This window comes from Oncorhynchus mykiss, chromosome 19 (genome assembly GCF_057628025.1).
Source record: "Oncorhynchus mykiss isolate SJ-2025 chromosome 19, ASM5762802v1, whole genome shotgun sequence".
Lineage (NCBI taxonomy): Eukaryota > Metazoa > Chordata > Actinopteri > Salmoniformes > Salmonidae > Oncorhynchus > Oncorhynchus mykiss.
This window is the reverse complement of record NC_143040.1, coordinates 12,554,769-12,569,172: the sequence shown is the minus strand read 5'-3', so window position 1 is coordinate 12,569,172 and position 14,404 is coordinate 12,554,769. Positions and strand designations below refer to the sequence as shown.

General features: G+C 43.3%; 1 protein-coding gene across 2 annotated transcripts; it reads left to right on the top strand.

The window, feature by feature from the left end:
• Positions 1-39: 39 nt before the first annotated feature.
• LOC110533215 (semaphorin-4F-like) lies at positions 40-14,365 on the top strand. 2 transcript variants are annotated; one of them, XM_090210121.1, is made up of 15 exons: positions 71-224; positions 300-499; positions 1,543-1,676; positions 2,863-2,922; positions 5,090-5,188; positions 7,114-7,225; positions 7,749-7,859; positions 8,867-9,006; positions 9,154-9,335; positions 9,572-9,716; positions 9,946-10,150; positions 10,281-10,390; positions 10,520-10,662; positions 11,419-11,474; positions 13,322-14,365. In XM_090210121.1, exons 2-15 carry the CDS (start codon positions 397-399, stop codon positions 13,858-13,860), a joined length of 2,139 nt encoding a protein of 712 aa, XP_090066247.1. In that variant the 5' UTR covers positions 71-224; positions 300-396; the 3' UTR covers positions 13,861-14,365. The 2 variants fall into 2 exon arrangements, with proteins under 2 accessions (XP_036811349.2, XP_090066247.1); XM_036955454.2 differs by having other exon boundaries at positions 40-499.
• Positions 14,366-14,404: the final 39 nt, after the last annotated feature.

Genomic DNA, 14,404 nt, shown 5'->3' with positions numbered 1-14,404 from the left:
TTTTTAAATTGTGCCCCTCAATAAATTAGACTACTGTTCATTTCAATGCTGTTTACATGGGAATATGTGAACATTGATTTTGGTTGTGGTTTAGTGAGATTTGAACGCTTCCTGGTTTAACACCCTGTAATAGTTATATTACATACTGTACTGTACCTGACCTGGAGGCTATAAGTAGCCTATTATACCGTGTTAGAAATAGCACCAAATCGGACACCGAATAGGTAGGTGAGAATAAAAAAATACGCCGTATTTTGATACACTTGAACCGTACTTTTTTGTTTTCTTGGTTTCTGTAGGCGCTTCGTTCCCCCCTGTCATCCACTTTTGATAGAACGCCCCGAGCGTTTTAATGATGCGTAACTGACGCGCGGTCATCAACGGACATTCTCCCTGATGTCACTTCTCAACATGCGGACCACCTGTTTTATGGCCGTGATCTTGTGGCTCACAACTGGTTCATCTCGTTGTCAAACACCAATTCCCAATGTTCACGGAGGTGAGTACAGTACAGTTGGACAAACGGCCTCTCTCTCTCTACATACAAAATGTATAGCAATTTTAAAATGTATCGCAATTCCTAATGGATACGGTAACGTTATGGAGGCTACAATCTAATTAGTCATAGCAATGCAAATGATGTTGCCTAGCAAACAAGTACATTTGTAAGAAGTCTATTATCAGCACCCAGTGTGGTTTTGGTAGGCTAATTTATTCATCTGGGAGTGGAAATGGTTAATTACTTAATCCAACATTTAACCAGATGGGAAGGTTTGAGGCATGGTCGAGAAATGCCCATTAAACAACACCTTTAAAATGACTGAATACAGGCGTGTCATTTCACTGCTGTTTTCACTAAGTACCTGGAATAATGCAGAGTGAGTATAGACTGGGGTTACAGTGTTATCCTAGTTTTGCCTGCTTTCATGGAAAGATAGGCCTAGGCTATAGGTCTTAGATTGTAATACAGAGAATGTGGAGGATTAAGATGCCCCACTCTTTGTGGTGTGTGTGTGTGTGTGTGTGTTAACACACAAATGCAACAAGGAGCAGTTTACCGGACACATATTGAGCCTATGTCACGGACGAAATAGCAAACGCAAAGGAGAGTTTAGCCCCAAAATTGTCTACCTAAATCAGCATTGAGTGACTGTTGAGTAGGGGTTTATTTATTACGCTGATTCTGTTGCAAAACATTTCTTAAACGGAATGAAATGGGGAGGGACCTAACTGAATCTGTCCAATAGAAACCATTTTTTGTTGTTTGGACTAATTATTGCATCCCAGCTCTGGGTAGCAGCCGACAGACCACAAGAGTGTTTCTCAGTAGAGGAAGTGACACAATTACTGATGCTTAGATATGGTTCCCTAAAAGTCCCTGTAAGTCAGTCTCATCCTTCGCACATTCACTCAAAGGTCAAAGGCAAATAAATGGGGTGGAGGAGGGGAGTCTATATATTACGGAGCCCTGGTCCAAAGTAGTGCACTGTAGGAAATAGCCATTTGGGGCACATCCCTAATGTTATGTCCTGTTCTCCTCAGGGTTAGGTGCAGTTCTGGGGGTGTCCAACGCCAGCGTCCTCCTGCAAGATCCCAGCTCTGAGACACTCTACCTGGGAGCCAGAGGCTCCATCCTGGCCCTGCACACCTCCAACCTCACCTGGAAACACCCATCAGTGAGAGAGAAAGGGAGGGAGAGACAGAGAGGGGGGAGGGACAGGGACATAAGAGGACGGAGGGAGGGACAGGGAGATAAGAGGGCGGAGGAAGGGGGGGACAGGGAGATAAGAGGGCAGAGGAAGGGAGGGACAGGGAGATAAGAGAGCGGAGGGAGGGACAGGGTGATAAGAGGGCGGAGGGAGGGAGGGACAGGGAGATAAGAGAGCGGAGGGAGGGAGGGACAGGGACATAAGAGGACGGAGGGAGGGACAGGGAGATAAGAGGGCGGAGGGAGGGAGGGACAGGGAGATAAGAGAGCGGAGGGAGGGAGGGACAGGGAGATGGGAGGGAGGGAAGGAGGGACAGAGAGATAAGACGGCGGAGGGAGGGACAGGGAGATAAAAGGGGGAGGGACAGGGAGATGGGAGAGTGGATGGAGGGATGGACAGGGAGATAAGAGGGGGAGGGACAGGGAGATGGGAGGGAGGGAAGGAAGGAGGGACAGAGAGATAAAAGGGCAGAGGGAGGGACAGGGAGATAAGAGGGCGGAGGGAGGGACAGGGAGATAAGTGGGCGGAGGGAGGGACAGGGAGATGAGGGAGGGTCAGGGAGATAAGAGGGGAGAGGGAGGGTCAGGGAGATAAGAGGGCGGAGAGAGGGATGGACAGAGAGATAAGAGGGGGAGGGACAGGGAGATGGGAGGGAGGGAAGGAAGGAGGGACAGAGAGATAAAAGGGTAGAGGAAGGGACAGGGAGATGGGAGGGACAGAAAGATGGGAGGGGGGAGACTTCTTCACTTGACTGTCTGTGTGTGCACGGTTATCTGTGCATATTTCCACTCTTGATCTTAGCTAACTGGCAGTGAAACGAGTGTGTATTTGTTTCGGTGTTTTCATGATGGGAGTATTCATGACCACAAAACCATAGAAAAACCTACGTCTTACCTGGGACAAACACACTATGCCAGACATTGATTAAACCTAGTCCTGGACAACTTTCTCAATAGAGATTCTCCACTGACACTGCTTTTTAGTCCAGTACTGGGCTTAACCTGATGTTTAACTGTGTGATGTAACTGTATGATGTTTAACTGTGTGATGTAACTGTATGATGTTTAACTGTGTGATGTAACTGTATGATGTTTAACTGTGTGATGTAACTGTATGCGTTTGTGTGTTCTCTCTTTGACTTCCGTCTCTGCAGATTAAGTGGGAGGCAACAGAAGAGGAGAGGAAGTCCTGTATGGGGAAAGGCAAGAGAGGGGTGAGCAACGTGGGGTGCTCTTGATCTGTGCGTGTGTGTGTGTGTGTGTGTGTGTGTGTGTGTGTGTGTGGTAAGAGATGGCAGTGGCGGCTGGTGGGAGGAGCTATAGAAGGACAGGCTCATTGTAATTGCTGGAATGCAATAGATGGAACGGAGTCAGACATGTGGTTTCCATATGTTTGATTTGTTTGATAACATTCCATTCCAGCCATTACAATGAGCCTGTCCTCCTATAGCTCCTCCCACCGTCCTCGCTGCTCTGTAGTGTATCTACGTGGTTAAAGGTGTCGGTGAGATGCCATGCTTCACACCCATCACCTTTGCCTTTTGTCATACTCATCTATGTCATGATGTATGATACCGTTACCATAACGACTGCTTTACTGACTCTTCAGCTTCCTGTCAACAACACATCACATCCTGTATGTTTGGCTTTCAGATGACTTTTCACTTTGTATCTGGTCATCTTCAAAGACTGATAAACAGAAGCATGACTTACCTTAAATAGTCAGGGAGTTAGAGTTCTTCACTACCGTTTATTCAATGGGAGTAATATGAAAACCAACCTTGGCCTGTACACATTGTGTTCCTGGCACCTGAGTTGAGAAACCCTGCATTGTACTTCTGATTATAACCATATTTTATTGATCTGTTTAGAGCCAGGTTCTCCTTATCTAGGATCATGCTATCTACCCCAAATCCTAACCTTAGCCATTATGGTGAGGAATGTAAACTGACCTGAGATCTGTGTCTAGAGGCAACTTTATCCTGCTCTGTTATGGCCCTGTGGTAAGAAGGAGTTGCCAAACACGCTTCAGCCTAGCTTAAACTAAAAGGCAATCAGGGACTTGAAAATCCCCAAAATATTCCTTATCCCAGGGCACTTGAACTGTTTCCGCATATCAAATCAAATCAAAATGATTTATATAGCCCTTCTTACATCAGCTGATATCTCAAAGTGCTGTACAGAAACCCAGCCTAAAACCCCAAACAGCAAGCAATGCAGGTGTAGAAGCACAGTGGCTAGGAAAACTCCCTAGAAAGGCCAAGACCAAGGATGAAACCTAGAGAGGCTATGAGGGGTGGCCAGTCCTCTTCTGGCTGTGCCGGGTGGAGATTATAACAGAACATGGCCAAGATGTTCAAATGTTCATAAATGACCAGCATGGTCAAATAATAATAATCACAGTAGTTGTTGAAGGTGCAGCAAGTCAGCACCTCAGGAGTAAATGTCAGTTGGCTTTTCATAGCCGATCATTAAGAGTATCTCTTAAGCTCCTGCTGTCTCTAGAGAGTTGAAAACAGCAGGTCTGGGACAGGTAGCACGTCCAGTGAACAGGTCAGGATTCCATAGCCGCAGGCAGAACAGTTGAAACTGGAGCAGCAGCACGGCCAGGTGGACTGGGGACAGCAAGGAGTCATCATGCCAGGTAGTCCTAAGGCATGGTCCTAGGGCTCAGGTCCTCCGAGAGAGAGAAAGAAAGAGAGAATTAGATAGAGCATACTTAAATTCACACAGGACACCGGATAAGACAGGAGAAGTACTCCAGATATAACAGACTGACCCTAGCCCCCCGACACATAAACTACTGCAGCATAAATACTGGAGGCTGAGACAGGAGGGGTCAGGAGACACTGTGGCCCCATCCGATGATACCCCCGGACAGGGCCAAACAGGCAGGATATAACCCCACCCACTTTGCCAAAGCACAGCTCCCACACCACTAGAGGGATATCTTCAACCACCAACTTACCATCCTGAGACAAGGCCGAGTATAGCCCACAAAGATCTCCACCACGGCACAACCCAAGGGGGGGCGCCAACCCAGACAGGAAGATCACATCAGTGACTCAACCCACTCAAGTGATGCACCCCTCCTAGGGACGGCATGGAAGAGCACCAGTAAGTCAGTGACTCAGGCTCTGTAATAGGGTTTGAGGCAGAGAATCCCAGTGGAGAGAGGGGAACCGACCAGCCAGAGACAGCAAGGGTGGTTCTTTGCTCCATAGATCGTAAAGAATTAGAGATACAAACAGGCTTACGTTTTCCCCATCTGGTAATCTTAAATGGCACCCTAGTCCCCTATTCAGTGCACCACTATTGACCAGGGCCTATAGGGGAGAATAGGATGCTGTTTGAGACATGTTTCTTTGTCTCCCTCTACAGGATGACTGTTATAACTACATCTGTCTGCTGGAGGTTCTGAAGGATGGAAGGATCTACGTCTGTGGCTCCTACGCCTACAATCCCAAGTGTGCTTTCATTGTCAGTCACGTTCTCTCTCCTCTGTCGCTTCTCATACTCTACACCTATATTTTCATTATTATTATGATACTCTACACCTATATTATTATTATTATTATTGGTATTATTATTATACTCTACACCTATATTATTATTATTATACTCTACACCTATATTATTATTATTATTATTATACTCTACACCTATATTATTATTATTATACTCTACACCTATATTATTATTATACTCTACACCTATATTATTATTATTATTATTATACTCTACACCTATATTATTATTATACTCTACACCTATATTATTATTATTATTATTGGTATTATTATTATACTCTACACCTATATTATTATTATACTCTACACCTATATTATTATTATTATACTCTACACCTATATTATTATTATACTCTACACCTATAATATTATTATACTCTACACCTATATTATTATTATTATACTCTACACCTATATTATTATTATACTCTACACCTATAATATTATTATACTCTACACCTATAATATTATTATACTCTACACCTATATTATTATTATTATACTCTATTCCTATATTATTATTATACTCTACACCTATATTATTATTATTATACTCTACACCTATAATATTATTATACTCTACACCTATAATATTATTATACTCTACACCTATATTATTATTATACTCTACACCTATATTATTATTATACTCTACACCTATAATATTATTATACTCTACACCTATATTATTATTATACTCTACATCTATATTATTATTATACTCTACACCTATATTATTATTATACTCTACACCTATATTATTATTATACTCTACACCTATATTATTATTATACTCTACACCTATATTATTATTATACTCTACACCTATATTATTATTATACTCTACACCTATATTATTATTATTATTATTATACTCTACACCTATATTATTATTATTATACTCTACACCTATATTATTATTATACTCTACACCTATATTATTATTATACTCTACACCTATATTATTATTATACTCTACACCTATATTATTATTATTATTATTATACTCTACACCTATATTATTATTATACTCTACACCTATATTATTATTATACTCTACACCTATATTATTATTATACTCTACACCTATAATATTATTATACTCTACACCTATATTATTATTATACTCTACACCTATATTATTATTATACTCTACACCTATATTATTATTATACTCTACACCTATATTATTATTATTATTATTATACTCTACACCTATATTATTATTATACTCTACACCTATATTATTATTATACTCTACACCTATATTATTATTATACTCAACACCTATATTATTATTATACTCTACACCTATATTATTATTAATATACTCTACACCAATATTATTATTATACTCTACACCTATATTATTAGTATTATTATTATTATACTCTACACCTATATTGTTATTATACTCTACACCTATATTATTATTATTATACTCTACACCTATATTATTATTATTATTATTATACTCTACACCTATATTATTATTATACTCTACACCTATATTATTATTATACTCTACACCTATATTATTATTATTATACTCTACACCTATATTATTATTATACTCTACACCTATATTATTATTATACTCTACACCTATATTATTATTATACTCTACACCTATAATATTATTATACTCTACACCTATATTATTATTATTATACTCTACACCTATATTATTATTATACTCTACACCTATATTATTATTATACTCTACACCTATATTATTATTATTATTATACTCTACACCTATATTATTATTATACTCTACACCTATATTATTATTATACTCTATGAGCCGTCCTCCCCTCAGCAGCCTCCACTGGTTCACATACACTACTAAATATAGACTGTGTGTGTGTTCAGGACCCAGTGACGTTTGTCCTAGTGAAGGAAGGTGGTGACAAAGTGAAGATGGAGAATGGGAAGGGGAAGTGTCCTTATGATCCCAGACAACCTCACACTGCTGTTACTGCAGGTTAGACACACACACTGCTGTTACTGAAGGTTAGACACACACACTGCTGTTACTGTAGGTTAGACACACACACTGCTGTTACTGCAGGTTAGACACACACACTGCTGTTACTGTAGGTTAGACACACACACTGCTGTTACTGCAGGTTAGACACACACACTGCTGTTACTGCAGGTTAGACACACACACTGCTGTTACTGTAGGTTAGACACACACACTGCTGTTACTGTAGGTTAGACACACACACTGCTGTTACTGTAGGTTAGACACACACTGCTGTTACTGCAGGTTAGACACACACTATGCTGTTACTGCAGGTTAGACACACACACTGCTGTTACTGTAGGTTAGACACACACTCTGCTGTTACTGCAGGTTAGACACACACACTGCTGTTACTGTAGGTTAGACACACACTGCTGTTACTGCAGGTTAGACACACACACTGCTGTTACTGTAGGTTAGACACTCACACTCACAAACACGCTCACACTATCACATCCTGTCTATGTGTGTACTGTAGATGGAGTGCTGTACACCGCCTCCCCTTCTAACTTCCTGGGCACGATGTTTGACATCACCAGGGCAACAGGTCAAGAGGTGCACGTACATCAGTCCATCAACTGGCTCAGTGGTGAGACCCATCTGTCAATCACACACACTCCCAATGCATGTTGGGAAAGATGATAAAATACTTCTACTGTCCAAACTTCTGTAACACCAAACAACAACAGAATGTGTCCAATGAAGAGTTTAACTCAGGATGTGGTTTAGCAGTGTAGTGTTACTTACCTAATGAGTTCTCTTTGATGATGGTCTACATCTTTAACCATCCACGTGTTTTATGCCAGTAAAGTCATACCGTATAAAATAAACATCACCACAGCTCTGATGGAAACAGGATGTTTTGGTACAGTTTTATAAATGCTAACAGATAACTTGTCCGTTGGACATGGTGGGATATTTTTGTGGCGGTAGAATGAAGGATGTGAGAAGTGGAGATGGAAACATCTTTATATGCTAGTATTGATGTAACAACCATCATAAGTAAACTGGGAGTCATGGTTGTGTGGTCCTTCCACTACGACTCGGGAAGTCATGCAGTTTATTAGGCTACAGATGAAATAACTGAAAGTGCAAGGCGATTTTGACGCTCTTTTCCAATAAATATCGAGGGTCTTATTCTGGTGACGTGATGATCGATGCTTGACTGCAGTTTGACAAATACAAATGTTCTTGCTCTTATCGATAGTAATCTCATCATGTAGACTAGTGTTGCCACACTGTATCTGTGAGCTGTTGGCTAGAACGCTCGTGCCAAGACCAGAATATGCACATTTGCTACTTAACCTAACCTGAGATATAACTATCGGTACAGTTGAAAATGGAAACACATTCAACTTTACATTTTTATTCGGTACATGAAAACTTAAGCGAAAAATAATGTTTTGTGTGTCTACATCATCACACATTGATTTTTATCTGCAAAAAGACAGTTTAGTGGAAACACCACTGATGAGAAAATGTGCAAGTTTGTCTGGGGCTACAAGGAAAATGTGAACCGTCGGGGGTGTTGAGGACTGGAGCTGGGAAGCACGACACACAATATGTCATTAATATGTCATTCTCTGATGAGTCCAGATCCAGAGTTTGTGAGTTCGGCCCTGGTCAGGGAGAGTCCTGGAGATGATGATAAAATCTACTTCTTCTTCACGGAGAACGCCTTAGAGTACGACCTTTACACCAAGGTCAGGGTCACACGGTTGGCCAGAGTCTGCAAGGTGAGATACATCTCTCTCTCTGTCTGTCTGTCTCTCTTTCCTCTCTTTCTCTCTCTCTCCCTCTATTTTGCTCATGTGTGCTTTGACTCGTGCTCTCTCTCCATCCTTCTCATCCCCCTCTCCCCCATCCCTTTCCCTATCTGCTAGGGAGACGTGGGGGGCTCTAAGACCCTGCAGAAGAGCTGGACCAGTTTCCTGAAGGCTCAGCTGGTGTGTCAGGACCGGGACAGTGGCCAGCACTACACCGTCCTGACCCACGCCTACCCCCTGGAACACCGCCTGGGAGACCCCAGCAGCACACACTTCTACACCCTCTTCACCTACCAGGGGTAAGGGGGGAGAGGGGAAGAGAGAGGGAGGGAGTAGGGGTAGAGATGGGGAGAGAGGGAGGTAGAGGAGGAGTAGAGATGGGAAATGGGGTGGAGAGTGAATGAGAGAGAGGACAGATTGCGAGGGAAAGAGAGAGGAGAATCACTAAAATATGAATATTATGTTAGTGACTCATACGGACGGCATTACTGCAATTAACATGTTAATGTGTATGTGTGTGTGTGTGTGTGTTTAGGAAAGGAGAGCGCGTGTCAGCAGTGTGTGTGTACAGCCTGGCTGACATCACCAAGGTGTTTGCGACGGGAGGCTTCAGAGATATGAAGAGGAACTGTGTGAACAGTGGCAGCTCTGAGTCTGTACCCGACCCCCGACCTGGACAGGTATTCACCAGACTCACCTGGGTTGTATTTATTAGGGCATGCAATGGAAAACATTTTAAAAACGTTCTGCAACGGATAGTGAAAGTTAGTGCTTCTTTCGAAAATGAGTGTTTCTTTGTTATTGGACGGATCCTGGTAGTCATTTTCCATTTCAGGGTTATTATCATATAGTGTCCTAGTATGTCCATCATCGTCATAACCCAGTGAACTGTTCTCTGTTCCCCCTCAGTGTGTCAACGATGTCCTGAGAGCCCGGGGTTACAACTCCTCCTTCGACATGCCCGACCGCGTGCTGCAGTTTGCCAAGGAACATCCTCTGTTGACGAACACTGTGGACGCAGCGCCCCTCCTGGTGAGGAGGGGAACCACATACACCAGGATCACAGCCACCAACATCTCCAATAGTGATGCTGCCCTACTACATCTGGGAACAGGTGAGAGAGAGAAACATCAGGTAATCAATAGACCAGGCAATTCATTGACTATGCTGAACATATCAGAAAATGTTCTCATTTTGTGGTTGATGATGTTCTGTGGTGTGAATTGATGTGTGTTTTCACACAGATCAGGGGGAGTTACACAGTGTGTCTATTGTTGGTCGTACTGCTACTCTGCTGCAGGAGATCCCTCTGACAACCTCAGTAGAGCCCGTCAACAACATCCTCATACACCAGGTATCAGACACACACACACACACACACACACACACACACACACACACACACACAGACACACACACACACACACACACACACAGACACACAGACACACACAGGCATCTTTCATTCTTTGCTCCCTGCCAGGGCCATGTGGTGGTGGGCTCCCCCTCCTCTCTGTCCCGTGTGCCAGTAGAGGGGTGCAGGGTGTACTCCAGCTGTCAGGTGTGTGCCCGGGCAGCAGGACTAGGTTGTGTGTGGGACCTCAACACGAGAGCCTGTGTTGCGGAGTGAGTCTACATAGCATTCTCTTTGTAGGGGTTTGAGTCTTTTTCTCTCTCTCTCTTTCTCTCTTTCTCTCTCTCTCTCTGAATTCAATTCAAGGGCTTTATTGGCATCGGAAACATATGTTTTAAGGCCCTCCTTGGTAGGCCTCTCTCTCTGTCTCTATGTCTGTCTCTGTCTCTCACTCTCTATGCCTGTCTCTGTCTCCGACTCTCTATGCCTGTCTCTGTCTCCCACTCTCTATGCCTGTCTCTGTCTCCCACTCTCTATGCCTGTCTCTGTCTCTCACTCTCTATGCCTGTCTGTCTCTCACTCTCTATGCCTGTCTCTGTCTCCCACTCTCTATGCCTGTCTCTGTCTCTCACTCTCTATGCCTGTCTGTCTCTCACTCTCTATGCCTGTCTCTGTCTCTCACTCTCTATGTCTGTCTCTGTCTCTCACTCTCTATGCCTGTCTCTGTCTCCCACTCTCTATGCCTGTCTCTGTCTCTCACTCTCTATGCCTGTCTCTGTCTCTCACTCTCTATGCCTGTCTCTGTCTCCCACTCTCTATGCCTGTCTCTGTCTCCCACTCTCTATGCCTGTCTCTGTCTCTCACTCTCTATGCCTGTCTCTGTCTCTCACTCTCTATGTCTGTCTCTCTCTCACTCTCTATCCCTCCTGCTGTCCAGAACATTGCTTTATCTTCCTTCCTTTCAAACAAGTTGTTTCACTGTCACCCTCACATCTCACCGTCTCTCGTTGCTCTTCCTCTGTTCTCAGATCTCCAGTGCAGAGGGAGTCAGAGGACCCTTTGAAGGTGTGTGGCACTGGAGAGGGTGAGTACGAACACTATTCCACTATTAAACAGGTTGATTGAAATTGTAGTGCTAGAGGCGCACTACAGACCCTTGTTTGATTCCAGGCTGTATCACAACCGGCCGTGATTGGGAGTCCCATAGGGCGGCGCACATTTGACCCAGCATCGTCTGGTTTAGGGTCTGGCCGGGGTAGGCCGTTATTGTCAATAAGAATTTGTTCTTAACTGACTTGTATAGTTAAATAAAGGTAAAAAAATATATATATAATAATTATATAATATAATTCTATCAGTTATATTCCACTATTACCCATGCATAAGGTTCTTATATCACATCTATTCCACTATTAAACATGTTTAAGGCCCTCATACCACATCTATTCCACTATTAAACATGCATACAGCCCTCATACCACATCTATTCCACTATTAAACATGCATACAGCCCTCATACCACATCTATTCCACTATTAAACATGCATACAGCCCTCATACCACATCTATTCCACTATTAAACATGCATACAGCCCTCATACCACATCTATTCCACTATTAAACATGCATACAGCCCTCATACCACATCTATTCCACTATTAAACATGCATACAGCCCTCATACCACATCTATTCCACTATTAAACATGCATACAGCCCTCATACCACATCTATTCCACTATTAAACATGCATACAGCCCTCATACCACATCTATTCCACTATTAAACATGCATACAGCCCTCATACCACATCTATTCCACTATTAAACATGCATACAGCCCTCATACCACATCTATTCCACTATTAAACATGCATACAGCCCTCATACCACATCTATTCCACTATTAAACATGCATACAGCCCTCATACCACATCTATTCCACTATTAAACATGCATACAGCCCTCATACCACATCTATTCCACTATTAAACATGCATACAGCCCTCATACCACATCTATTCCACTATTAAACATGCATACAGCCCTCATACCACATCTATTCCACTATTAAACATGCATACAGCCCTCATACCACATCTATTCCACTATTAAACATGCATACAGCCCTCATACCACATCTATTCCACTATTAAACATGCATACAGCCCTCATACCACATCTATTCCACTATTAAACATGCATACAGCCCTCATACCACATCTATTCCACTATTAAACATGCATACAGCCCTCATACCACATCTATTCCACTATTAAACATGCATACAGCCCTCATACCACATCTATTCCACTATTAAACATGCATACAGCCCTCATACCACATCTATTCCACTATTAAACATGCATACAGCCCTCATACCACATCTATTCCACTATTAAACATGCATACAGCCCTCATACCACATCTATTCCACTATTAAACATGCATACAGCCCTCATACCACATCTATTCCACTATTAAACATGCATACAGCCCTCATACCACATCTATTCCACTATTAAACATGCATACAGCCCTCATACCACATCTATTCCACTATTAAACATGCATACAGCCCTCATACCACATCTATTCCACTATTAAACATGCATACTGCCCTCATACCACATCTATTCCACTATTAAACACATCCACCAAATCTACAACATTTCCAAACAGAATTAGGACGATCTCTCGCTCTTACTCTCATCTAGTAACTCCCTCCCTCCTCTTGACCATACTTCCTATCTCTCCCTTTCTCTCTCTTTTACTCTCCATCCTTCCTTCTCACTCCTCCTCTCCCTCCAACTCCTCTTTCTCTCTCTTTTACTCTCCATTCTTCCTTCTCACTCCTCCTCTCCCTCCAACTCCTCTTTCTCTCTCTGCTTCTGCCTCTCTCTGTCATCTCTCCCACCCCCTTTCCATCTCAGGTCGTTGTTCCCCTGTGGTGAAGGAGCTGCGTGTGAAGATGGGCCTGTTGGTCCTCCTCCCCTGTGATCACCCCCATCTCTCCCCTCTCCCCTGCGTCTGGGAGCACCCCCAGGACCGCCACACCCAGCAGCACCACTCCCACCTGGAGGTCACCGTCTCCGGATCCAGCCTGGGCCTCTACTCCTGCCGCTGCTCAGTCCAGGGTGATTATTCCTGGGGTAGCGAACCCTGCCTCACAGCCTCCTACCAGCTCATCATGGAGGACCTCAGTGTCGAAGGCAGGGTGGACCCGGGGCTGTCGAGATCACCGGTATGGGTGTACATCTCCTATGTCCTGCTGGGGGTGCTGGTTGGAGCTTTAGGAGCCACTGTGTTCCTGAAGAGGCTGTGCTGGAGAGCAGCCCAGCACATCCCATTAGAGGACAGAAATGGGGGGGGAGCCAATCAAGGACAGCAGGGGCGGGGCCCCACCTGCTATGAGAATAAGCTGGTGATGGGTGACACGTCGGGCGGCCAATCGGGAGAGGGCGTTTTGTGAAGAGATGTCCAGAATTGACTTAATTGAAGGGAGTGTTTTGCCAGATGCGGCTTAGAGACTCTCTCTGAGGCTTTCTTTCTGTGTCTCTGTCTCTGCTTCTCTGTAACCAGGTTTCCATCCAACCTTTTTATGTGAGTAAAACATGTCACGACAGGCCTGATGGAAACAGCACATTTTTGGGTAAACTTTCAATGTCGACAAAACAAAATACGCTTGACAAGGTGGGATCGTTTTGTGTCTGTAAAGTGAATTATGTGAGAAACGGCGGTGGAAACACCACCTTTATAGGCAGATATTGATGTGATAACCATCATATCGATGCAGTGACATGTTGTGTGGTCCTCACACTACTACTCAGGCAAGCATGCAGTTTATTAGCCTACAGATGAAATAAGTAATGATGAGCTTGATGCTCCTTTCCAATAAATATCCAGGGTCCTATTCTGGTGACATGATCGATGCTTGGCTGCCGTTTGACAAATAAAACAAATCTTACTCTTATCAATAATATTGTCATGTAGACTGTCACGAACCGGCTCAAAGC